General features: G+C 43.3%; 1 protein-coding gene across 5 annotated transcripts in view; it reads right to left on the bottom strand.

The window, feature by feature from the left end:
• The window catches only part of CIT (citron rho-interacting serine/threonine kinase), a 159,550-nt gene that overhangs the window by 92,903 nt on the left and 39,420 nt on the right, over positions 1–27,227 (bottom strand). For all 5 annotated transcript variants that reach the window (XM_049619259.1, XM_049619261.1, XM_049619262.1 and 2 more), the window contains exon 9: positions 6,182–6,365. In XM_049619259.1, the coding sequence (XP_049475216.1) occupies positions 6,182–6,365 (184 nt within the window). The remainder of the gene's footprint in view (positions 1–6,181; positions 6,366–27,227) is intronic.

Genomic DNA, 27,227 nt, shown 5'->3' with positions numbered 1-27,227 from the left:
CTTTGGTGGTTGAGTGCAATCCATGGCTTCTCAGGTAGTAATTCCGTAAGGTTGTAGAGACTGGAAAAGAGGCACAGAGTGCAGGCTATTCTTCCAGGAAGCTGGTCAGAGAAAGGAAGGTGACAGAGGTCAGGAGACAAAAGACAAGGAAAACAGAGAGACCGGAGAGAAATTCACTTAGGCGACGGAAGAAGTGCCAAACTGGCGCAGAGCTTGGGAACACACAGCACCATTTAGTCAATTACTGTCTTCTTAAGGGATCCGAGGCAACCATGCAAATTAGCATGTGTAGGCCAGCAAAAAACGCACTTGACAGATCTTTTGGAGTCTAATCTTCAGGATTGGGCTAGGCTCGTTTGGATTACATTTCCTAAAGGTATCTTTAAGACAAACAAGAAGGCGGCAGAATGGTCCTGCCAGGCCCGCGAGGCAAGCACGCACAGTCTAAATAGAGAACAGAATAAGGCAAGTAGAACAAGATGTGCTTGACTAAAGGAAAGAAGAAATGGAGTGAGTGAGAGGACAGAACCCAACTCAACAAACAGAGGTGAACATCAGGTATCCGGTCTGGATGACAGTAGAATAGAAACACCACAGGGCACTTGAGGGCAGGAACCACGGGCAGGAGCTAGTTACGGTTTTTGAAACTGGGGAAGCACAGAGGATGCACACCTTTGTGTACCAGAGCGCATTCTGTTATTGTCGCTATTTTTTTTTTTTTTTTAATCAAAACACAGACGAGGCTCTTTGCAAGGGATCTGGAGGTAGCACACACAATAACAAACAGCCCCGGGCCGGATGTGGAAAGGAAGATAGTTTTTAAGGGAAGACTCCCCACCATCCTAAGTATTTCAGTAAAAAGGAAGTAGGACTGTTTGGAGCATTCAGGCCATCTTCCCCTGGAATAAGCCATCGCCAAGATAAATGACAGAAGGTGGCTGAAAGTACAAAACATAGATTTGCATAGACATGGATCACAGAGTCACCAATAAATTGAAAGCTGCAGCCACAAAAATGATTTGGACCGATTCACCAAATGCTTATTGAGCATCTTGTATATGATCGGCCTGAAGACATGGTGGAGAGCAAGGTCAATGCAATTCCCTGTGAATTGCTTACACTCAAGCAAAGAAGAACTTTCAGGGAGAGAGTATATCTGCGTGCATTTATGTACACACAAACACACACACACAGACACACACACACACACACACACCAGGGAAGAGTCTTGAAATGAGAGGAAGAAGAAATTAAAAAAAAAAAAAAATCCAAGAGCTACGTAGTCTACCTACTCAAAAAATTTGCAGAGATTGAAAACAAAATCCAGCAATTAGTCTGCTTGCCAGCTCTCATTCTGCCCTGACTCCAACCCCATTGCCCATATCATTCCCCACACTGGGCCTCCACTTCCAACAAGCACGTAAACCTGGGGACCCCACACAAATCTCCTAATTTCTCCTTTGGGCAGCATTGATACTTGGCAGCACAGCACAGTGGCTAAGAGACTCTGGAGCTGCCACATTATCTGGGTTCAACTTCCACCTGAGCAACTCAGAGCTGCCTGACCTTGGGGTAAATCGCTTAATCTCTCCGTGCCTCAGTTTCCTTACATGTAAAATGGGAATGATGACAGATCCTTCCTTGTAGGCCATCGTGCAGTTTAAATGAGTCAATCTGTGTAAAATGCTTAAAATAGAGCCTGTAACAGAGTTGGTGCCCTATAAGGACAAGCTTTGTTACCACTTGACCCACTTGAAATGTTCTCTACATTTCTCTCCCCTCACCCAAATCCACTGGTTTAAAAAGTCAGATATTTTACATCCCATTAGTGGGCTCACACGCTCAGTTTCCAACACAGGCATTTACTGAGGATCTACCATGTCCTGTGCTCCAGGAGAACTGGGATCAATCAGACCCAGTCCTGCTCTTGAGATCACAGTCAACCTGGGGAAACGGACAGACATTCCAATGAAGATCATTACCGTAACTTGGCAAGAACTATGAACTGGCATTACCCATTAAGCGTCTCCCACAATGGAGGCTGCCCTCCTCTCTTGACTCCTAAAGCAGTCAGGTATCCCATCTGTACCATGATATTCTGCAGGAAAGGTGTTTGCTCTGTGTCCCCTGGACTAGTTCACACATATGTGCCTTGACTTGTTCAACTTGATAGAAAGGAACCCGTTCTGGGACTGGGCCTCCTAATTCTGTCCCCCAGTCCACTCCATCCCCACGACTACCTCTTACCTACAGGTATCTGGCAAATGCATATTAACCTGTGGTTGGTTAGGATGTTTAAGCTTCTCTAGCATTAAACTTCCAGGGCCTGGGAAGCTGGGTTTCTGCTCTGGCATGACCAGACTACTTAATATTGCTGAGTTCCTTCCATATCCTCTCAGTATAAATAGGACACTATGCATCTACAGACTAACAAATTAGTAATAACAAAAATAATAGTAAATGTTTACTGAGACTTTTTCATGTTCCAAGTACTAGATCAAGTGCTTCTGTGTTTCACATAATCCTTCCGAAAGCCCTAAGACAAAGGGAACATTATTACTCCACCTTTGCTGTAGAGGAAACAGACATGCAAAGAGGTCCCGATGGAGCAAGGAAGAGGCACCAAAACCTGGTTCTCTGAAAATCTGGGAAGGTAATGGTGGGAAGCCATTTCTCGTTCCTCTAAGCGTTTAGATGGCTGGCACCAAAATGAAACTTCAGATCACCCAGAAGGAAAGTAAAGAGCCCAGAGCCAAAAGGAAGCGAGAGCCCCTTCCTAAAAACAGCCTATTCAGGCACTGGCATCCCACAGATTTCAGCCTCCCTGACATCTCTTTGCTCCTCTAAGATTTCAAAGTTCTCCAAAAGCATCAAACCAGCATGTGTACAACTAGCACAAAATATAAAACCAACTGGCTTTTTCCTTCTAGAGTTTATACTGAAGGTTTGAAGAAATGCACTGTTTCAGCAAATGAGGCAGTATTTCAGATCTAGGAGGAAGAAGGGATCTAAAGACATATACCCCATGCTGACAAGGGAGGGAGGGAGAACTGGGATGCATTTTATTTTTAAACCTTTAATATATATCTTTAACATATTGTAAAATTCAAGCAAACAGAGGCTCAGAGAAACATCTAAGCATTCAGAGCTTGGGGATGTGACTTGGGTTATCGTCAGTTAAAAAGAAAAAGAGGCACGAGGACAGACACTCCCTCACTCTCCAGCACCAGTTTCGCCAGAATCCCACCCCAGAGACAACCAAAACTAATCCTGTGGAACCTCTCCTGCTCCCTCCACTCAAGCTGCAAGGAACGCCCACGATCCCTCAGACACAGAACGCTGAGATCAAGATTCTTGCTAAGTCTAAAATAATGATGCACTCAATGCCTGGCTTGAAAACTGTCTGTGGTCCCAGAAAAGGATCCTAAAAAGCGACCAACGATCACAGCAATTAAAACCACTCTCACCACCAGAGTCTCCATGAAAACTCCTCATTCATTCAGCTCCTCCTCTGAACATTTCATGCAATTCACCAGTAACAGATCTGGGGTCAATTTACCCAGCCTCCACACAGCAGCATCTGCTATTTCCCCGGTGGTGTGAAGAGTGAGTAGCGGCACAGGTAATCCCTGTGTGTAAATAAAAACCTGTGACGCTGAAAACAGGGGTGGGGAGAAGGAGGAACTCGGGAAGAAATAGCAGGTCCCTGGTGGCAGTGGTGGGACCCCCAGAAAATGCCTCCTCCCACCTCTCAGTGTATTTGTATATATGTCCCCAGCACTGTAGGAGCTTCTAATTAATTTCATCACTGCCTCTTTTATGGAATTTCCACATAATGATAATGTGATCTGTCCAGGGTCACCTACACCCAACAGGTGGAGCGAACTCCTAAAATGATGCTATGGGTTTCACCCATAGGGCTGCCCGCGGCAAGAAGAGCCCAATCCAACAGCGAGATCACACTAAAAGACACGAGATGAAAGAAAATCTTTCTGATTCCAACCCCAAACTGCCATGGAAAAGACATTAAAGTTCCCCGAAGACAGGAATACTCCAACCCCATCTTCCAGATGAGACATACACGAATTCATGTGCAGGCACTTTTTTTTTTTCTTTTTTTCTTTTTTTCTTTTTTAGGAGAATCTTATTAAGCATTCTGTTGGGGCATGAACAGAAGCTCGTCTTATGCTCTAGAGATGTACCGTGAACTATCAAAGGTGAAATAGCCGATCTTCAAATACAATGAGCAGTAGAAACGTGATCGGGGGGGTGGGGGGATCGGGGGGGGGGGGGGGAATCATGAGCAAATTAAACCAACAAATATTTATCGAGTGCCTGGGCCTGGAGACTGAGATGTCCCTGTCAGAGAGCTCCCTTAACTGAGCTCTCCATGAGAAGCAGATGCAAATTCAGGCTTCCAGAACCATATGCCATTAATCACACACCGTTTCAGATTAATTGCAATGCCTAAGATCTCCCACATCATTCTGCCCTTTTGCCCCCAAAATCGAATTCCCTCAAGTCCTCCCTAATTTTTCAGATCACTAGTACCCCAAGCAAGCTTTCACCATGAGCCAGCCAGCCCACTGCTAACCAGAACTAGAACTCTCCCCACATCTCCCTCCAGCCCGATCTGTGACCTTCAGCGTGCCGCGTGCGTCGACGTTAAGCTGCCCCCCAGCCACACGTTCTTTACCATCAGGCCTCCACCTCTGCCCTGCTCTTCAGATGCCCTGCTGGGCTATTTCAAATCCATCTGATGGCACATTCAACAGCTAGTGAGCTCTCTGCCTCTCCTCCTACCATCCAGATTGTTTTGGGGCTGCAGAGCAAATTAGTCGGAAAGGCACGGCCAACGCCACCAAAATCTAACCCCAGATATTTAGCCGGCCCCCCGGGGAAGGAGGAAAGTAGGACCATGGCGGCATCTTTCAACATAAAAATCTCTCTCCAATTGAATCACAACCCACAACCCTATTTCATATCGAGTGCCCAATTCTCCACAATGGTCTGAGATCTTTTGAGGAACGTTAGTGTCAAAATAGCACCCATGGGGAGACACCATCCAAGAACCAACGCATGCTTTCAAATCGATATCTTAACTACAAGCACAACAAATCAGGAATGGATGCTGCCAAGGAGAAAATCAAATTCTGCTCGTCTCCTAAGTGGGCAGCAACTAATTACCTAACATTACCCCAAGAGCCTCCAAGTGAGAAAGCCAGGGCATCGGGGGAATAGCACAGCTAGTCCAAAACCTTCCTGAGGAACTCGTGCCTCTGAATGCAGAATGTCATCGGATCACAGAACGAGGCAAGACACTGAGCTCCGACATCCACAGAAGCTACTGAATTTGAGAGAAATTCCAGGAGGCTGGGAGCCAGGACCCTACGGTCCTGAGTGCAGCGTTAATGCATTTTTCACGAGCTTTTTCAAGAACGGAGAAGAGACCTATCATGTCAAGAGGTTTACAGTGATGTTTATACTTCCATTTTCTAGTCTCTTGGTTTGTTTGGTTTTTTCCCCTAAGAAGCCCAATTTCTGTGAATCAATGACTCGGCGACATCATACTCCCTCCCGGTGGCTCACGGTAACGGGGCTCTCTCTGGTAACCAGCGCTCCGCCAGCTCAAAAAGGCTCAGCTGCCAGATCCCTGATCTTGCAGCAGACTTCGAGCGGAGCCGAGCACCATCTATCTGTTAGAGCTTGGGTACAGCCACTTGCAGCTCAGCTAAGCCATCATAAACCTTTAGCTTATGAGATCTCGCTCAATACAGCCAAGATAGCAACCTCCACCCACCCACCTGAGAGGGAGACGGATGAACAGAAGGATAAATAGACGGACAGCTCACTTGAACCCTGCACGTTTCTCCTTCCACCAAGCATTTGCACTGCTAGGTAATCCCCCACTATTTCCTCTCCTCTAAAGAAGACCAAACACTGAAAAACTAACCCAAAGTACCCAATTGACAATTATGATGCTAGGGAGAGGAAGAGGGACCTGAAACACAGCAAAATGAGAATATGAACATTCTGCCCCACCAAAGCCCAGACAGGTAAACTGCTCCCCCAATGCAGGCTGATTAACAGCTTCCCTTCACTGCACTCCCCCCACCCCGCCACCTCCCCCCCACCACCTTTGCATCAGTGCAGGTCCTCAGAAAGTCAAATTTTCACTTACTCAGATCTACCAAGAATTCCCAGTGCCTTGCTATACGAAAACCCCACAAACGGCAGTTCTTCGCCCGAGAAACCGGAGAGGTTCAGCTGGCGCGGAGAGGATGAAACCCACGAATTCTTCTCTGGTTCATCAAAATTGGAGGTGTCATCATCAGACTTGAGGGTGGGAACGAAGGGGGGAGGAGCTGGTTAAAGGAAAACAAGAAGAGGGGGAGAGGAAAATTCAGACGGATTCGACACTGTTGCGGAGAAAATCGTCTTACTCCTTCAGCGGCTCCCGATGGCACTGCAGCGCCTGCTTTCAATCTAGCTCACACAGGCAGACCCAGCCTTGGCTCTTACAGCAACAAGAGATTAACCCCTTCTCTGCCAACATGGCCACCAACCGGCAGTTAGGCTGCCTTCCCCGCCGGGGTAAAACTGAAGGAGAAACTCAAACAGGTCACTTGCTGGAACAAAAGCACTTGGGGAACTCATGTGAGCAAGCTGCTCGTTCGTGAGATTTCCAGAACGCTTCGACAGAGCGTCAGGCTGGCGGGTGCCAGCATGCCAGCTGACCTACACCTATTTGTTTGCTCTCCTGGACAGCTCTAAGTCATTAATATTTAGTGTTACCCACTGAAATAAGATGGCATGTATACATTTCGTGGGCTAACCGGGATGAGAGGAAGGAGCAGGGGAGGGGATCTGGGAGGTGTGTAACTCATGTTAGGGAAGCACTGCAGTCTAGCTCATTCATATCCAGAGGAGTATGCTCGGAGCTCTTATCAACCACTTTTTTTTTTTTTTAGTTCATTATCCCTCCTCCCCACCTCAATCATGCTGCCCGAATCCACCGCAGTTTAATCAGCATAATGAAACACCAGCCAAATAAAGTTCTTCCCGATGATTTACAGCACCCCTGCGCGCTGATGGTGTAAATGCACCGATGGGCATCGGCGTCCTACCTCGTTAAGGCATGACTCCCAGCTAGGGGCATCTTACATCTTCTCCACTTCCTGCAGACCTACTAAGCTCTCTCGGTCAGGGACGGGGGACACTCGCCCATCAGTCACCAGGAAGCTGCCCATTGTGGGCTCCGGGGGGTGGAGCGGGCCAGAAGCGTTACCATGGCTGCAGGCTGAGGCGTCAGTGGCGAACCGGCCGGTTGAGTTGGCAAGCCGGGCATCACAGCCCCCGCAGTGCAGGCTTCATGCTCCCCACTCTGTGCGTGCTCTGGCTGTAACCCCACCTGGCCGCCTGCGTGGCAGGGGCCAATGCTGATCCAAGTGACAGAGCCGCATGAGTCACTGCCGGAGCTTGCTACAGCGCCCCCTAGGACAGTTGTCACAGTCCAGGCTTCCTTTTTAACCCCTCGTTTTCTGAACTAAGCTGTGCACCAGACAGGAGCAGCAGTCTTGTTTTCAGCTTACAGACCCAAGAGAATCTGTTTCCAAAGTACCCCAATGACAACAATATCGGAAGCAATGCCGGGGAGCAGATGGGAGTGGTGAGGGCTTGGGGGGAGGGGGTCAGGAAAGGAAGCCTCCACCAGGAGGTCTGGCTGCTCCTGGAAAGTGCCCAGGGGCATTCGCTGAGCTTCAGGTACACCCGAGATGAGGCTGGAGACTGAAAACATAGAAGGCACTACCAGAAAATTATTTAACACCTCCAAGCTCTCAAGAGAATTTAAATCTTCCCTGTTAGCATCAGAATCTACTTGCTTAATACTTTAAAAATTAGCTGATGGAAAGAAAAATTACACTGAATGCTTCAGCCCACATCCCATGTGTACTTCCAACAATATAGCCTCAAATCCAACCTGATTTCAATTACCTCATATTTTTTTTAAGCAAAAAGAAAAAGAATGGAAATTACATTTCATAAGGAGAAAGAGAAGTTTTCCATGCCAAAAAACTTCAGATAAAGACTGAGGAAATATATGGAGATTCGCAGATGATACGAATATGGAAGCATTGTCATTAATGGAACCTTACTTTAAAATCTGAGTGGGTTCCGCCGGGGTGGCTCGGTTGGTTGGGCAGCCAACTTCAGCTCAGGTCATGATCTTGCGGTCCATGAGTTCGAACCCCACGTCGGGCTCTGTGCTGACGGCTCAGAGCCTGGAGCCTGCTTCAGATTCTGTGTCCCCCCTCTCTCTCTGCCCCTTTCCCACTCGTGCTCTGTCTCACTCTCTCAAAAATAAATGTTAAAAAAAATTTTTTTTTAATCTGAGTGGGTTCAAATCTCAGCTCCACCACTTGTCGGCTCTGTGACTTTGGGAAAGTCACTTAACCTCTCTGAGCCTCATTTTCAACATAGAGACAACTTGCTCAAAGGGCTGTTGGGAGGTTTAAATGAAAAAACTCTGTATAAAGTGTTTGGTGTATTTCTTTGCATTCAGTAAACACTCCGTAAAGATCACCTGCTATTGTCGTTATTGCACACACGAGATACACGTTCATGACAGATCCTGCGGTTATTGAAGGCTAGCGAGATACAGCACAATCTGTGTTGCAAATTCTTCTTCCCTGGGCAAATGACACACACACTCATGTGGATGTTTGTGTTTATCATATCATTTCATTCCTAACAGAAGTTTAATTCCCTTTCCACGATATACTAATTTATCTTTGGGAGACTAAAATAGAATTCCATTTCTGAATGAGGAGTATGATTAATATAGGGGTAGGAGCCACCCTCTGTGAAATAATTATGATTTAGAAATTCTGTACCATAAAGTAAGATTTCTCTTAAAAACTCCATCATGCTCAAAGCTAGCCCATATGGTCGAGATTAGAAAAAGGGACAATCTTCAATAAAAGGAAGGAGAAGTCAACATGAAATATACCAGATGGTAACAGGTGAGATAGTCACAAGACAGATTAAAAGCTAGGGATATAAAGCTCTAGACAGGTAGTCAGTTGAGTACAACAGGAAAGTCTGAATGAAAAGGAGGGCTTATAAGGGCCACACTTAGGCAAGAAAAGAGCCAGAGCCTCAAGCCAAAAAGAAATGAGCAAATTGGAAATTATCTATCCACCAGAAAGTGACAAGGATGTTTCCCCTTGACCAAGATCCTTTAGGGGGAAAGAAATAAACTGGCTATTAAAACTGTAATCCCAGGTAGGATGTCTGTATTTATAGTATCCTGTATAGTTTGGGAACTACAAAACAAGAGATTAACACCAATACTGGCCCAGGATCACTGAGCCCTGAGGGCAATGGTAGACACAACAGGAGAACAACTTGTGGGGACACTCACAATCCAGGGCGCGCGCGTGCGCGCACGCATACACACACACACACACACACACACACACACACACACACACACAGTCCCTGCTAGAAATGAGTTTACGATAAAAAAGTAAAAACCAACAACTACGTATATTGAGGAAAAAGAAACCACACAAACCACCACAAAAGAGCATCCTCACATAAGAAATGAGAAAATCAGCCTTCCAAAAACTGCAGATAAAACACAATCTGAAATGGGCCATAAAATAAATTAATTACCAAGGTAGATGAGTAGAAACTCCAATAAAAGAATAGGATACTCTCAAAAAAGGACCACATACATTAAAAGGAACCAAATAGAAACTTAAAAAATGAAAAGTTATTGAATTCAAAGTTAAAACTCACTGAATGCATTAAATAGACGATTAGACACAGCCTAAGAGACCTGAAGAAATCACATAGACCCACGCTTTTCAAAGTGTGATCTGCAGACTGGCAACATCAGCATCACCTGGGACTTGGTTAGAACTACAGATTCTCTGGTTCTGCCCCCACATCCACTGAGGCAGAACCTGCGTAATAACAAGATCTGCAAGTGGAGAAGTGCCAACAAAGAGACAAGACTCGAGAGATCAAGAGACAAAGAATGAGAAGGTTCAATACATGTCTTAACAGGCGCACCAGAAAGAGTAAAGTAGCTCAAAGTCTGGATGCCACATTTTGAAAGGATTATGTAAAACTTGGTCAAATCTAAAGACAACAAAGTATGTGACCACATCTGTCGTGGGTGCCTAATCCTCCTTTCGTGTACCTTATAGGAAATTTTCCCTTTTTAAAAAAAATTTTTTTAAATGTTTATTTATTTTTCAAAGAGAGAGAGAGAGAGAGAGCATGAGTAGGGAAGGGGCAGAGAGGGAGACACAGAATCCGAAGCAGGCTCTAGGCTCCAAGCTGTCAGCACAGAGCCCGACATGAAGCTCGAACCCATGAGCTGTGAGATCATGACCTGACCCGAAGTCAGATGCTTAACCGACTGAGCCACCCAGGCACCCCTGGAAATGTTCCTTTTTTGATTTCCATAAAATGTAATTTTTTTTCTTTAAAAAAGGTATTAATAGGTCACTGGATTTGAGTCTATGTTGATGGAGGTACATATTACATCTGAGAACATAGTATAGTGCCAGGCACACAGTAGGTGCTGAACAGGTATATAATTACATAACTAGAAAATGAATCTTGGAAAGAGAGCACCTAGCATAATACAGGCTACAAAGAAGTTATTTGATATTTGAGTTAAATGAAGAGGCTTTAAAAGTGGAGATTTTTCTGTCTGAAAAATATGTTAATGAGTGCCTATAGTAATATTTTCTGATACTGTATTATGAAATCATCATCTCACCCCCCCATACCCACCACATTCAATAATGACAAATCAGAAGTCATATATTAAGATCAACTGTTCATTGGCAAAAGCCATTAAGGAAAAAAAAAAAACTTTTCCTATATATTTTAAAAAATAAATCAGCCTGTGCATGAGGTCTCATCAGGGCACTTTCCCTGTAGTGGCAAGGGCTATGCAAGCAAGTTCTGGAGTGTTCCCCCACCCCCACCCCCAATTATAAGATAGATGGCAGAACAAGGTTTTAAGAAACAAAGAGCTATTTTAGGAGCTTTAGTTAATCTCTCTCCTATAAATTCTCTCTCTTTTCTTTAATCCTGACATTCATTAGAAGCTTTTGGGGGAAAAAAATTGAAATGCCTTCAAATTAAAAACAAAACAAAACAAAAGGCAAATAACAAGGAAAAGAGAACCAAATGTATTTGTCCTGTTAGACCTACTTATTTCTAACATAGTCCACCGAGCTCCATTTACCCCATTCCCACCTTTAATTTTCCAGGATACCATGCAAGCAACAATATTACAAATATAAGGGATTATCTAATTTTGGTATAGTGTTTAGTGCCTGCTTTCCCCACTGGAACACGAGCTCCATGAGGGGGAAGACAATGTCGTGCTCACGATTACACACCCAACACCTGGCTGTCCTTATTCAATGTTCAATATCTGTTCGGTTAAAGGAATGAATGATTAACAAGAACCCTAGATGTGTGGTAATTTCTTAAGCCTAATGGGCTATTTCATGCAAGTGCCGCTTTAGGAAACCTAGAGTACCTGATTTAGTCATGAAGAATTGGCACATTAAAAAACAAGTACGACAACAAAAATCTGAACTAGATATAGCTCATGAAACTCCTATGACTTTTAATCATCACTGTGAGTTACACACACTGGTGAATTGTGTGTGGCAGAAGCAGAAGATGAATAATGGCCAACGTGGTGTCATAAAAGACAAAGGCACATAAATAAATATTGTGTAATGATATAATGAAGCAGGACTGTGCCTGGAACACAGTGGGCATTCGACATTAAATCAAAAACATTTTCAACTTTGTTCTATCTACCATGATGTCCCACACCTTAAGAAAAAAAAAAAAAAGGTAATTCATTTATTAGATGCCACGTTCAAAACTAAAAGGAAGACGACCAGAAAATTAGCCATCTTCCAATTCCTTAAAATCTGAAGTACCAATGCGATCACACTTACCCATGGTACAAAGGCAGAGAACTGCAAAGTATGTGAAGAGGAGGCTATTTATGTCATTTAGAGGTCAAGGTGTGGGTATGAAAAGCAGAGATATATAAATGGAGCGCTGGCAAGTTCTGCAGAAGGGGATACAGTGAATTTTGTGTGTTCCTGTGGGAAAGTGTCATGGAGGTGATTGAATGTCAAGAGTTGGTTAAAAGGGATCTTGGCGGGCTGGAGTGGGGAAGAGTACCGCTTTAGAAAAGCCACAGAGCACCAGCCAGAGAAAGACCTGGGTAATGAGGCTGGGAACGAAGTGAAAGTGAAATCTTGGCTGGACCTTGAAGCGGGGGAACCCTGGATCGGATTGACAGAAAGGATTATCAGAGAGAGTTTTAGAGCACTGGGTGGGTGATAGTGCCAGAGACCGATACCATCGCTGCAGGAGCAATGGTTGGAAGAGGTCGATGCTAGAAACCTCTTAAGGACAAGTCTACAATAGTCAACATGACAAATTCTATACTAAGGAAGTGATAACAGAAACAGAGAGGATGTGGATTAACAGCAGACAGGCTACAGAAAGAAGTGGCAAAATGTGACAACTGACACAAGAGCAGAGCTTTTAGGAATATCAATGACCAACTCTTAGGATGTGAACAACTCCAGGAGAAAAAGGTTCCAATGGTAAGAAGAGCAATATCCATTATCATCAGGTCATGGGAATGAGCCAACAGAACAAGTTAGGGGATAGACAAATAGAGCTAGTTACTAAATATACGTAAGTAATTCAGCCCCATCAGAACAGACTCTATTCCCTAGAGCCTCGGGCAAGTCCCCTATTTCCTCCCCAGTGGGTAGGAAGTGGTCAGGTATAGCTCCTACAAGCAACACGTTGTGGAAGAAATACAAAAGGAAGACAAACTAGATCCAGTTTCCAATAGACTCAAGTAAATAAAAACTTCTCCCATGTCTCTGCTTCCCTAAAAGTCATAAAGAGACTTTAAGGTAATGCTGATTTGGCTGGTGATCAGTTTTTACAATGGTGTCTTCAAAGGAGATGAATAAGGAAGTTAGCATTATTCAAGCACGCATCAATCGCTCAATCTCAAGGTCTGGCTGCCAACAGCTAAGCAGATTCCCTCTCTGGTGGCAGATTCCAGGTCTCGATGGAGTTGTGGGCTCTGTCCGAATCTCACTATTCTCAAAAGCCATGTTCCTACCAGGCTGCTTAACATCAAGTTTTTGGTAAAGAACTTTGAATAATGGATTTGCTTTGAGAGAATGCTTTAAGAGATGCCTTCTCTCAATTCTGCATCACACTTCAACCAGACTTCTAACATTGTAGCTTTAACTTGTTTGCCCCCTGCTCTCTGGGTCTAGGTACTCAGCAAACCTGCAAAATACCTACTCAGGCTGGAAATGCTCCAAAGAGAGAATCCTTTCAAACCGCAACTAGTTAGGACTGCGTTTCCCTGCCAGCGTGGGTCTGGATAGAGCCAGTCTGGGGCCCAGGTAGAGACTCCCAGAACATAAACAAACAATGAAGGAGCTCATCCCTCAGCTTCCATTCCCTAGGACCCGATCACTCTAGTGCCCAACAATGTTCCCTTCTAGCATCTTCCCCCTTGAATTACCTATACCCAACAACACATCAGATAGCACTCATTCTCTGCCGCCCTCAAGACCGCTGTAGTATCCTTTTCTCCAATATTTTAAAATTTATTTTTAAATACTATGAAAATCTTCACAGGCACAAAAGTAGTAAGGTAGTACAATGCACTCCCACATGCCCCTCACCCAAGTTCAACAACGAGCAACTCCCATTCCATTCCACCCCATCCCTGTCTTGTTTGCACGTTTGTTGATTATTAAAAGAAAACCCCGGACAGGGTATCATGTCACCCATAACTACTGCAGTAGATATCTCTAACATGGGGTTTCTCAACTGGGGCACTAGTGACATGTGGGAGTGAACAATGCTTTGTTGTAGGGGGCTGTCGTGTATTGGAGGGCATTTAGCAGTTATCCCTGACCTCTTCCCACCAGATGCCAACAGCACCTCAAGTCATGACAACCAAAAATGTCTCCAGCCATTGACAAATGTCCCGTGGGGGGCAAAATCACCCCCAGTTGAGAACCACTGCTCTAACAGATAAGGACGTCCAAAATACTGTTACAATACCTTCATCACACCCAACAAAACCACGATACCTCCGGAACATTATCTAACAACACGTTTGTGTTCAATTTCTCCAGTTATCCCAAAAATGTCTCTTTACAGTTGGTTTTTCACTTGAATCAAGATCCAACCAAGGTTCACAAACTGATTTGGTTGGTATGTCTCTTAATCTATAGCACTGAATTTTTTTTAATGCCATTTATTGGTCTAAGAAACTGGATCACGTGTCTCTGTAGAATTTCCCACATTCTGAACTTGGTTTCAGTGTAAACTTGAGACATCATTTAACATGTTTCTCTGTCTCTCATGTTTCCTATAAACTGGAAGTTCAACTTAGGGCCTTCTGTACGTTCATATTCAATTCTTTTGGCAGGAATACCTCCTGGTATTCTGGATGTACTGTCTACTTAATGCATGACATTAGAGGGCATACAATGTCCGCTTGTCTCCCGCCTTCTGATGTTCAGAATGATCCATGGGTTCTGATGACATCAGCCTGATCCCTCCACCATAAAGGTCCTCCCCGCCAATCTTTCACTTAAAGGTTTCAGCAACCATTGATGAGCATTGCCTACAGCCATTATTTCATTAAGGGCTGCAGAATGGTGGTTTTCTAATTTCATCATTCCTTCTGCATTTATTAGCACATCAACGATTTGATTACCCTGAAATATAGTTCAAATAGGAAGGCAGAACAAATGCTTGGTTCTTTCTATATTTAGCAACATCCAAAGTAATGACTTGGGGGCCCTTAGCAACAAGTGCTAGAAGTGACCAGTGAGATTTCAAGTTATCATTATGAACTCATAAACTGTTACATATTTGATGCGTTTCAAGCCACTGCAGTCTTTTTGGTGCTCATATTGTCCCATCTTAGGCCAGGAGAAGCCCCTCTACTGGATATTCTTGCCAGAAAAGTCAAATCTGAATCTATTTTTAGCTTTTAGAGCTACCTTACAGTTTATAAGGGCTGAAAGAATAAGTACCACCATCATCCCTTACTGAGGAATCAGAGACAAATAGGTAAGACAATGACCTAACTTCTTCATCAAGTCAATGGCATGTATACACATGTATATGTGTGTGTATTTTTTTCAATTTAAAAAAATTGCCACTCTTCTCTGGGAGGGTGGGTAAATTTCCTGCAGCCCTGCATCAAAGGTTATCAAGCACTTGCCTTGCCAAGACAAACGTGGATATTTCCATCCCTAGCTGGCTATCGGTTCCTTGTGTGTGTCCTTTGTTAGCCAGAGTCTGAAGAACAGGAAGGGTGGGTCTTAGACCCCAAACTGCCAGTGCTGTGAGATGAATATAATCCTTTTCTTTCCACCACCAGGGAGTAACAGGGTTGGCCACATTTATTTTCTATGAGGTGAGACACTGAAAATCGTTTCCAAACCCTTGGTTGTGGACCACCTGGACCTCCTACTCTTTGTCCTTTGGTTGTAACCTCTTTTGACTCCTGCCAACCACCCTCTTTAGTTCTATCCAAACTTCACACTCAGAAAATAAGCATAAATGCAATCGCCACGCGTCACAGAATTGACTCAAAAATTGGCTGCTGAATATAGTCCCAGATGTTTAATATCATTTTTGAATCTTTGGCCAAATGATTTCCATGTTTGATTGGTTGTAGAAGGTTTTTGGGTGAGAATTTAAGGATTGAAGACTCCAATTTATGGGCTTTCCAAAAAAACCTATTCCTCGCCTCTCCCAGGAAAGGCATTAATTTACCTCATTTGGAAGTGATTTTACTGAACTGAAATTTAGCATTGCACTGTTGGATTGCACTAAGAGACACTATAAGAAGCAGTCATAGGGGAACACCTGGGTGGCTCAGACAGCTGAGCGTCCAACTCTTGATTTCGGCTCAAGTCATGATCTCACAGTTTATGGGTTCAAGCCCCGTGTCGCAGAGGGGAGCCATCAGTGCAGAGCCTGCTTGGGATCCTCTGTCTCCCTCTTTCTCTGCCTCTCCCTCTCTCTCTCAAAAATAAATAAACATAAATAAAAAAAGAAGCAGCAGCAGTCATAGAGAAATCCCCAGAGCACGTATGGGAGGGGTGAGGTCTACCATGTCACAAGGAAGTCTCACTTATGAGGAAGCCAATGATGAAATTCCTCAGGGCTCAGTATCCAGAAAATCAAGTCTCTTCTGAGCAAACCATTTTGGATTTTTCTCTCATGGGACTGAGACTCTCATACAGTTGACCCTTGAGCAACACAGGTTTGAACTGCAGAGGTCTACTTATACACAAATTTTTTTCAATAAATAAAGCACAGTACTGTAAATGTATTTTCTCTTATGATTTCTTAATAACATGTTCTTTTCCCCAGCTTACTTTAAGAATATAGTAAGAATATAGTATGTAATACACATTACAAAATATGTGTTATTCAACTATTTACATCATCAGTAAGGTATCTCGCTGACAGTAGGCTATTAGAAGTTTTGGGGGAGGGGCACCTGGGTGGCTCAGTCAGTTAAGCGTTGGACTTTGGCTCAGGTCACGATCTCACGGTTTGTGGGTTCAAGCCAGGCGACAGGCTCTATGCTGGCAGCTCAGAGCCTGGAGCCTGCTTCAGATTCTGTGTCTCCCTCTCTCTCCACCCTCCCCTGCTCACGCTCTCGCTCTCTCTCTCAAAAATAAATAAACATTAAACAAAAGAAGTTTTGGGGGAGTCTTAAGTTATATGCAGCTTTTTGACTATGTAGGGGTCAGCACCCCTAACCCCCATGCTGCCCAAGGGTCAACTGTAACTGTTCCCATTTTCCTTTTTGTTCTGGCCACTAGGAGGCTAAGAGTCCCAAATCTGTCCTTGTCCAGCAACTTGACCAGAACTTGTTTGTTTTTACCTTTATCTCTGACTTGATTTCTTTACTGTGCTATTTCCTTCAGCCAGATTCCTACATTTATTTATTTTTATCCTTTTGATATTGCAATTATCTCTAAAATAAGCCATCTCAACTTATCTTGGAATAAAGTGAAATACTGCATATTTTTAACATTTCTGGATGTAGCTTCTAAATTCAGACTAGAGCAGGGAAATCCCATAATCCTAATTTATAAGCAGTTAGCTCTTCTTAGCCTATTTTCTCCTATCAATAACTTGCTTTCTAAAAACAGAACAATCCCCAAGAGAGACATAAATATTTGCCTGTATAGCCCATAAGCCTGTAACAGCTACTGACTACATGTCTTCATTATTCCTTGTTTATGTTGGAGAAGCAGGTGCCCACATGCTCCTGGTCTAGTGAGTTGAGTTCCTGCCATCACTACTATAGCATCCTCCCTCTTTCTACCCTCCTCTCTCGCAGGCTGATCCCCTAAACAGTCCAGCTCCCCTTCCTCACTTCCTCCTGCCCCTGAAGCGACTGGGCGGCTGTCCAACAGGGAGATACACTTGAGGGGCAACCAAGGTGAATATAGGAGCACATCTACCAACCTCCTCGAACTAGCTCTGAAAACAAAGCATGGACAGAAACCTGCTCGAATGGTAGGAACCCAAAACAAGCAAACCTGAAAAAGACCCAAAACAAACCAACACACACACACACACACACACACACACACACACACACACCACAAGCCATTGAGATAATGCTGTTCTAAAAGCAGAACACTAAAATAAATAAATGAAATATTCATGTTAAAACCATAAGGGGCTTTCATTTGTGAAGAAAAGAACACTGTTCATCATAAATCAATGCCAGAGCGGCCAATTCAAAGGATAAATAGGGGTTTTATGAAGATCTCTTCATTTGCATCAATGATGCAGGAAAATCACCTGACAATAAAAACTCCTGATTTCTTGGGAGACAGTATAGCGATGTTGTTAAGGGTATAGGCCACACTGGTGTTTACGTGAGTACAGAATATTCTGGGAAGTTACATAAGAAGCTGACAATTGTGGTTCACTTTAGGGAGACGCAATGGGCACAGGGTGAGAAGGAGACAATTTTCACTGTTTAACCTTCTGTGTTACTTGAATTTTTTTTTTTTTTTTTTTTTTACCACAAACTATACAACTTTTTCAAATAAATACAAGCAAAGAGAACTTGGGAGTCTGAGAGACCCGAATTTGACTTCTGCCAACTACTCGCTCTGTGACCTTTGCCAAGTGGCTTCATCTCCTCAGGCCTCAAGGTCCTCATCTGAACGGTGGGACTAATCATACCACCCATCTCATAGAGCTGTAGCAAGTAAATGGGACAATAATATGCAGAATGTGCTTTGCAGAGCCCCTGGCACATACTAGGTGCTTAATAAACAGCATGGCAATATAATACACATCTAAAAAGTTAATGAAGAAAACTTAGTCCATCTTTAATTAAAAGTAAATATGGGGGGCACCTGGGTGGCTCAGTCAGTGAAGCATCTGACTTCAGCTCAGGTCATGATCTCGCAGTTCGTGAGTTCGAGCCCTGCGTTTGGTTCTATGCTGACAGCTCAGAGCCTGGAACCTGCTTTGGATTCTGTGTCTCCCTCTCTCTCTCTGCCCCTTCCCTGTTTGTGCTCTCTCTTTCTCTCTCAAAAATAAACATTAAAAAAATTTTTTTTAATAAAAAAGGAACAATAGTAAGCTGGGTGGAGGATGTGGAGTAGAAGGCACAAAAATGCCTTTTTACAACCACCTATTTGCTATCAGCAGGTGGAGATTAAGTCAAGCCACCATCTTGAAAGATAGGAAGGTTGTAAAGTCCATCTGAGAAAAAAGCTTTAAATCCCTCAAAAGCAGAGCCTAAAACCCAGCATTTCTAAGCAGTTCCATCCACCCATGGAAGTCCTCAACCAAAAAGCAGTCTTCCCTTCTCCCAGGCCCAGAGGACAAAATGAAAGACCCCACAAAGATGAACGAGAAACCCTAAGGCTGACAGAATGAATTTTCTCCTCTTGCAGGGCTTTGCAAATGCTAATATGCACAGGAATCTTATTTCTGGGGATCTTATTAAAGTGCAGCCTCTGATTCAGCAGATCTAGAGGGGCCTGAGTCTCTGCATCTCTAACAAGCTCCCAGGTGATGCCAATGCTGCTCGTCCACAGACCACACTCCACACAACAACAAGTGAACCACAGTCTGGACTACGGTTCCACTGCTTGTTAGCAATGGCAGTCATGAGTGATTCTGATTACTGCAATATTTTCTCTCCTGGTAAAAACCTGGCCGATCCTTCCATATCAGTGGTTCTCAATCAGGGGCGGCTGTGGCCCCCAGTGGACACTGGGCAATGTCTGGAGACCTATTTGGTTATCACAAACTGCATGGGGGAGGGTGCTTCTGGCATGTATGGGAGTAAAGGCCAGGGGGTGCTGCTGAATATCCTGCACTCACACAACAGCCCCATCACAATTATCTGGTCCCATGTGTCACCAGTGCCAAGGTTGAGAAACCCTGGGTTTTGGTTTTTGGTTTTTTTTTAATGAAATTTATTGTCAAATTGGTTTCCATACAACACCCGGTGCTCATCCCAACAGGTGCCCTCCTCAATGCCCATCACCCACTTTCCCCACCCCCCATCAACCCTCAGTTTGTTCTCAGTATTTAAGAGTCTCTTATGGTTTGCCTCCTTCCCTCTCTGTAACTTTTTTTTCCCCTCTTCCCCTCCCCCCTGGTCTTCTGTTGAGTTTCTCAGAATCCACATATGAGTGAAAACATATGGTATCTGTCTTTCTCTGCCTGACTTATTTCACTTAGCATAACACTCTCCAGTTCTATCCACATTGCTACAAATGGCCAGATTTCATTCTTTCTCATTGCCAAGTAGTATTCCATTGTATATATAAACCACATCTTCGTTGTCCATTTGCCAGTTGATGGACATTTAGGCTCTTTCCATAATTTGGCTATTGTTGAAAGTGCTGCTATAAACATTGGGGTACAAGTGCCCCTATGCATCAGCACTCCTGTATCCCTTGGGTAAATTCCTAGCCGTGCTATTGCTGGGTCATAGGGTAGGTCTATTTTTAATTTTTTGAGGAACCTCCACACTGCTTTCCAGAGCGGCTGCACGAGTTTGCATTCCTACCAACAGTGCAAGAGGGTTCCTGGAGAAACCCTGTTCTAATAACCAGGAAATATGAGTTGGGTCGTGTCAATTCATCCCAAGACTATAAACCCCAATTTTGGAAGTGGGTCTTAAATCCAATACTGTCCTTTCCCAGGCCAGACGTGAAGCTTGGAGAGGTTAACAGATTAACAGGAAGAACAGGATGCCATATGTAGGGAAGGGGTCACCAGCTCATAGTCCATATTTTGTTTAAAATCAGGCACTTGTGGTTCGGTAAGCCAATGAGTGACCCACTAAGCATTAATCTTTCTATGATTTCGAGCTACAGCAATTTTACAGGAACAGATGTAAGCAGACCTGAAGCTTAGACTATAATTTCCCTGAAGGCAAGACCATATCCAAATTTGTCCATCAACAGAGCTACGCTTAGCGCAATGAGGAAGAAGGCAGACACTCGACATCATGACGAATCCTGTAGATTCAAGAATTCCAGATGTGCTAAATAGATGCAGAGACTAAACCACCCCTAGTGTGACATGGTTTATTATTTGTCATCACCACAAACACTATTACTAACAACAATGATCTACACCAAGGCATGCCTGGTTCTGTAGAAAGAGCACGGGCTCTAGAGTCACGCAGACCTCGATCCAAATCCCGATCCTCTCACTATGTGACCTGAGACAAGTTAACATAGTGTCCACATCTGTAATATGGGCATAATAATCCTTACCTCTGACAGAACTGTTTCAAAGTCATACAGTGTCATGTATTTAAACAGCTAGTTGGCTACTTAACCAATACTTCCTACCATATTAAGGACTGGAGTAAAATGCCCAGTGAGTTATATGGTGCTTATTTCTGCATAGAACAGTATGTAAAGATTTCACCTGATGACACAAAGCCACAAGATCCCTTTCCTTTAAACCAAAGGCCATCATGCCCCAGGTTTATTGAACAACCACAGGACTGTGCATTTGTGGTTTTATGATGGCCATTCAGGGCCTGGTAGTGCACAATGATCATCAATGACAAAAAAGAGACCTACACAGCATGGGAACACCACCGAGTCACTCACTACCAGTGGAAGTGAAATGTACCCTCTGCTAACAAATGGTAAGGACCTGAAAACTCACAATCATTTTGCAAGAGCTAGGTCTTTCTGAGAATAGTGAAAAGAACATAATTTAGAAGAAGACTGTGTCGTAAGTAACAGACAACGTCTGAGCATTAGCCACAGACGTTCCAGGATATTTCCACAATCCATGTTCGCATTTCGCATTCCCCACTGTCAGGACATAACGGTGTTGGACGAAAGGGACAAGCATGCCGGTTCCAATAACATCACTATGTCCAGATGTGACTAGAAAAGCACACCAGGCAGCAAAACTTCCCCACTAACAGGAGCAAGTGTATGATGCCAGGAAATGGAGGCGTAACCCCGAAGGCATGAATGAAAGAGGCCCTCTGACCTCAGCATTCCAGAAGCTCAGAAAATATCAGGCTGGGTACCACCAGACTCTTGCCCAATACTGGAAACATCACTGGAATTGCAAAGTCCAGGGCAGCCAGTATACTTAAGAAGTCTCCTACTGGAACTTGGAAAGCCACCTTGAAATAATGATGATAATAATAAGCAGCTGAAAACACAAGCTGACATCTGATCGCACAAAGGTGGGAATGAAACATCAGGGTAATGGGCACCTGGGGACCTTCACGGGGCAGTAACGCATCACAAAGCTTTTGACTTGCTGAGAGAATACGTTCCTGAACTGGGTCAGGTTCCTGGTTCGTGTACTGTTGCCCAGAGCAACCCTAAGAGGCTGGACCCAGGGGGACGCAGATGTTCCGTCTGACTTCAGTGTGAAAGCTGAGGCATGTCCTAGTTCCCCTCAGCAGCCACTCCTGATTCTGTCATTCATAAATTTGTCCAGACCCTTCTTAAACTACATTCATATATCCTGCCAGGACCACCTCTTGAGATGATGAGTTTTAGAAGATTATTACCTGCTGTGTTAAGCAGTACTTCCTTTCATTGGTTACGACAAGAAAAAGAAGAATTAGGGGTGAGGCAGCAGAAAGGCTAATGTTACTTTCATCAAGGGACAACCTTGTGTGTGAAAAGTACAGATATTTAATACCCTGGAACCACAAGGCATTGAAACAGCAACCATAAACTCGGCTTCAAGGGTTTTGCTTAATGAAAGTCACTCAACATGCATTTGTGGAAAAACCGGGACTGGACAAAGACATAATTTCTGTTAGAGTTACCTAGTTGGAAAGTAGCCCAAAGATCATGGAGCCCAGCAATGTTTTCAATCACACAACCCCAAGTTGATTGCAAATATGCAGGGATCAGAGGTTGGTTTAAAAAAATTCTGCAAGGGAAACTCAGTGAACTTCCCTAACAGGGAAATCTCGTAGGAGAAGCTCAGTGAATACCGTGTCTCTCTGCATTGTCAGGGATGCGACAGAACCTCCAGGAAAACGCACTACCAATCCTTGAGGGACATGAAGATGCCCCTCATTGGCTGAACTACACTAAGTATGTGCCTACTGCAGGTGCCTGCAATATGGCACCCTGGACTGACTCCTGGAACACAGACATGAGTGGAGAAACCAGTGAAATCAGAATAAAGTTTGAAGTTTGATTAATAGTAATGTGCAAATATTAATCTTAGTTTTGACAAAGGTGGCACCGTTATATAAGATGTTATAACATTAGGAGACGCTAGGAGAAGGGTATGTGGGAACTCTGTACTATCTTTGCAAGTTTTCTATGAACCTATTATTATTCCAAAATAAGGTTAATTAAAATTAAAAGACATTTTTTTAAAGCAAACATATTTCATGACACTCCAGAGCCACTGTACTGGGAGTCAGAAGCCCATAAAAGCCATCAGGATTTTGAAGAATCAAGATTCAGGGCAAAGGACGTGAAAAGACATTTTTCTAAAGAAGACAAACACATCAGGGAAATACAAATCAAAACCACAATGAGATACCACCTCACACCTGTCAGAATGGCTAAAATTAACAACACAGTAAATAACAGATGTTGGCAAGGATGTGGAGAAAGGGAAACCCCCTTACACTGTTGATGGAAATGCAAACTGGTGCAGCCATTCTGGAAAACAGTATGGAGGTTCCTCAAAGTTAAAAATAGAACTACCCTACGATCTAGCAATTGCACTACTAGGCATTTACCCAAAGGATACAAAAATACTGATTCAAAGGGGTACATGTACTCCAATGTTTATAGTAGCATTATCAACAATAGCCAAATTATGGAAAGAGCCCAAATGTCTATCAACTGATAAATGGATAAAGAAGGTAATTGAAGAAGATATAAAGAAATGGAAAGACATTCCCTGCTCATGGATTGGAAGAATAAATATTGTCAAAATGTCAATACTACCCAAAGCTATCTACACATTCAATGCAATCCCAATCAAAATTGCACCAGCATTCTTCTCGAAACTAGAACAAGCCATCCTAAAATTTATATGGAACCACAAAAGGCCCCGAATAGCCAAAGTAATTTTGAAGAAGACCAAAGCAGGAGGCATCACAATCCCAGACTTTAGCCTCTACTACAAAGCTGTCATCATCAAGACAGCATGGTATTGGCACAAAAACAGACACATAGACCAATGGAATAGAATAGAAATCCCAGAACTAGACCCACAAACGTATGGCCAACTCATCTTTGACAAAGCAGGAAAGAACATCCAATGGAAAAAAGACAGTCTCTTTAACAAATGGTGCTGGGAGAACTGGGCAGCAACATGCAGAAGGTTGAAACTAGACCACTTTCTCACACCATTCACAAAAATAAACTCAAAATGGATAAAGGACCTGAATGTGAGACAGGAAACCATCCAAACCCTAGAGGAGAAAGCAGGAAAAGACCTCTCTGACCTCAGCCGTAGCAATCTCTTACTCGACACATCCCCAAAGGCAAGGGAATTAAAAGCAAAAATGAATTACTGGGACCTTATGAAGATAAAAAGTTTCTGCACAGCAAAGGAAACAACCAACAAAACTAAAAGGCAACCAACGGAATGGGAAAAGATATTTGCAAATGACATATCAGACAAAGGGCTAGTATCCAAAAATCTATAAAGAGCTCACCAAACTCCACACCCGAAAAACAAATAACCCAGTGAAGAAATAGGCAGAAAACATGAATAGACACTTCTCTAAAGAAGACATCCGGATGGCCAACAGGCACATGAAAAGATGTTCAACGTCGCTCCTTATCAGGAAAATACAAATCAAAACCACACTCAGATATCACCTCATGCCAGTCAGAGTGGCCAAAATGAACAAATCAGGAGACTATAGATGCTGGAGAGGATGTGGAGAAACGGGAACCCTCTTGCACTGTTGGTGGGAATGCAAATTGGTGCAGCCGCTCTGGAAAGCAGTGTGGAGGTTCCTCAGAAAATTAAAAATAGACCTACCATATGACCCACCAATAGCACTGCTAGGAATTTACCCAAGGGATACAGGAGTGCTGATGCATAGGGGCACCTGTACCCCAATGTTTATAGCAGCACTCTCAACAATAGCCAAATTATGGAAAGAGCCTAAATGTCCATCAACTGATGCATGGATAAAGAAATTGTGGTTTATATACACAATGGAATACTATGTGGCAATGAGAAAGAATGAAATATGGCCTTTTGTAGCAACGTGGATGGAACTGGAGAGTGTGATGCTAAGTGAAATAAGCCATACAGAGAAAGACAGATATCATATGGTTTCACTCTTATGTGGATCCTGAGAAACGTAACAGAAACCCATGGGGGAGGGGAAGGAAAAAAAAAAAAAAAAGAGGTTAGAGTGGGAGAGAGCCAAAGCATAGGAGACTGTTAAAAACTGAGAACAAACTGAGGGTTGATGGGGGGTGGGAGGGAGGGGAGGGTGGGTGATGGGTATTGAGGAGGGCACCTTTTGGGATGAGCACTGGGTGTTGTATGGAAACCAATTTGACAATAAAGTTCATATATTGAAAAAAAATTTAAAAAAAAGTGGTAGATACACACACACACACACACACACACACACAGGAATATTACTCAGCTATCAAAAAGAATGAAATCTTGCCATTTGCAACAACGTGGATGGAGCTAGAGTGTATTATGCTAAGCGAAAAAGTCAGTCAGAGAAAAGACAAATACCATATGATTTCACTCATCTGCGGAATTTAAGAAACAAAACAGATGAACATATGGAAAGGGGGTGAGAAGAGAAGAAAGGGAAACAAACCACAAGAGACTCTTAACAATGGAGAACACAGGGTTGATGGAGGGAGGTAGGTGGGGGATGGGTTAGATGGGTGGTGGGTACAAAGGAGGGCACTTGTAACAATAAGCACTGGGTTGTAAGTGATGAGTCACTGAATTCTACTCCTGAATCTAGTATTATACTATACATCAACTAACTAAAATTTAAATAAAATTTGAAAAAAAGAAAAAGAAGACATATAGATGGCCAATATGTATATGAAAAGGTGCTCAACATCACTAATCGTCAGGGAAATGCAAATCAAAACCACAATGAGATACTGCTTCACACCTATTAAGATGACTGTGATCAAAAAGCCAAGATAACAAGAGTTGGTGAGGATGTGGAGAAAAGGGAATTCTTACACACTGTTGGTAAGAAGGTTAATTGTTACAGCCACTAAGGACAACAGTACAGAGGTTGCTCAAAAACTAAAAATAGAACTACCATATGATCCAGCAATCCCTCTTCTCGTCGAACACCCAAAGAAAATGCAATCAGTACCTCGAAGAAAGATCTGTGCTCTCCCGTTCATGGCAGCATTATTCACAATAGACAAGATATGGAAACAATCTAAGTGTCTATCAACGGATGAATGAATAAAGAATTTGTAGTATGTAAACACACACACGAGACAATATCACTCAGTCTTGAAGGAAGAAAGGAAAGGAAAGGAAAGGAAAGGAAAGGAAAGGAAAGGAAAGGAAAGGAAAGGAAAGGAAGGACGGGGTGCCTGGGTGACTCAGTCTGTTCAGCATCTGACTCTCGATTTCTGCTCAGGTTATGATTTCACGGTTCGTGAGATTGAGCCCCACATCAGGGTCTGCGCTACAGCACGGAACCTGCTTGGGATATTCTCTCTCTGTCTCTGTCTCTCTCTCTCTCAAAACTAAATGGATAACCATTAAAAAAAAAAAAAAGATTACAGAGATAAAAAGGAAAGGCAAGAAAAGACTATTTGAACAGCATCTAAAGAAAACTATATCAACTCTTTCTAAAAGCAAAAAAGAAAATAGCCCTGAAAATATACTATTGATTAAAAGCCCTGAACCTTGTAAGATTTGGGGATTGATGCCTGAAGATTAGAAAAATTAAGCAATGTGGCTCCCAGAAGAAAAACAAATTTGCTAAGGCAGATTTATAAAAATGTAGCCTACTTAAATATTTGGGCAGGTTAGAGAAACCATCAAAATGGCTTTCAACTGGAAAACACTGGGAAACAGTGGAAAACACTCATCATATATTAGGATTACAACATGGCTTGAACTAGAAGTCTGGTTTTGACACCTAGAAATGGATTCCACTCCCCACCTCCCCTCATCACCAAAGATAAAACACTCAAACAGGGTCACCTGGGTGGCTCAGTGGGATGAGCGTCTGACTTTGGCTCAAGTCATGATCTCACGGTCCATGGGTTTGAGCCCCGCATCGGGCTCTGTGCTGCAGCTCAGAGCCCAGAACCTGCTTTGGATTGTGTCTCCATCTCTCTCTGCCCCTCTCCTGCTCATGCTTTCTCTCTCAAAAATAAATAAATATTTTTTAAAAATTAAAAAAAACAAAAACAACCCACTCAGACCCACTGCTTTCCTACTGGCCCTAATCTATGCTAATCATTGGCACATTCAGTCAACATATCCAAAAATAAAAAATGTTTTAAAAAAATCAATTTTTTTTTTAAGTTTATTTATTTTTGAGAGAGAGAGAGTGCGTGCACAAGTGGGAGAGGGACGCGGTTGTGTGTGTGGGGTGGGGGGGGGGGGGG

Source organism: Panthera uncia, assembly GCF_023721935.1.
Source record: "Panthera uncia isolate 11264 chromosome D3 unlocalized genomic scaffold, Puncia_PCG_1.0 HiC_scaffold_8, whole genome shotgun sequence".
Classification (NCBI taxonomy): Eukaryota; Metazoa; Chordata; class Mammalia; order Carnivora; family Felidae; genus Panthera; species Panthera uncia.
This window is presented reverse-complemented; position numbering and strand designations above follow the sequence as displayed.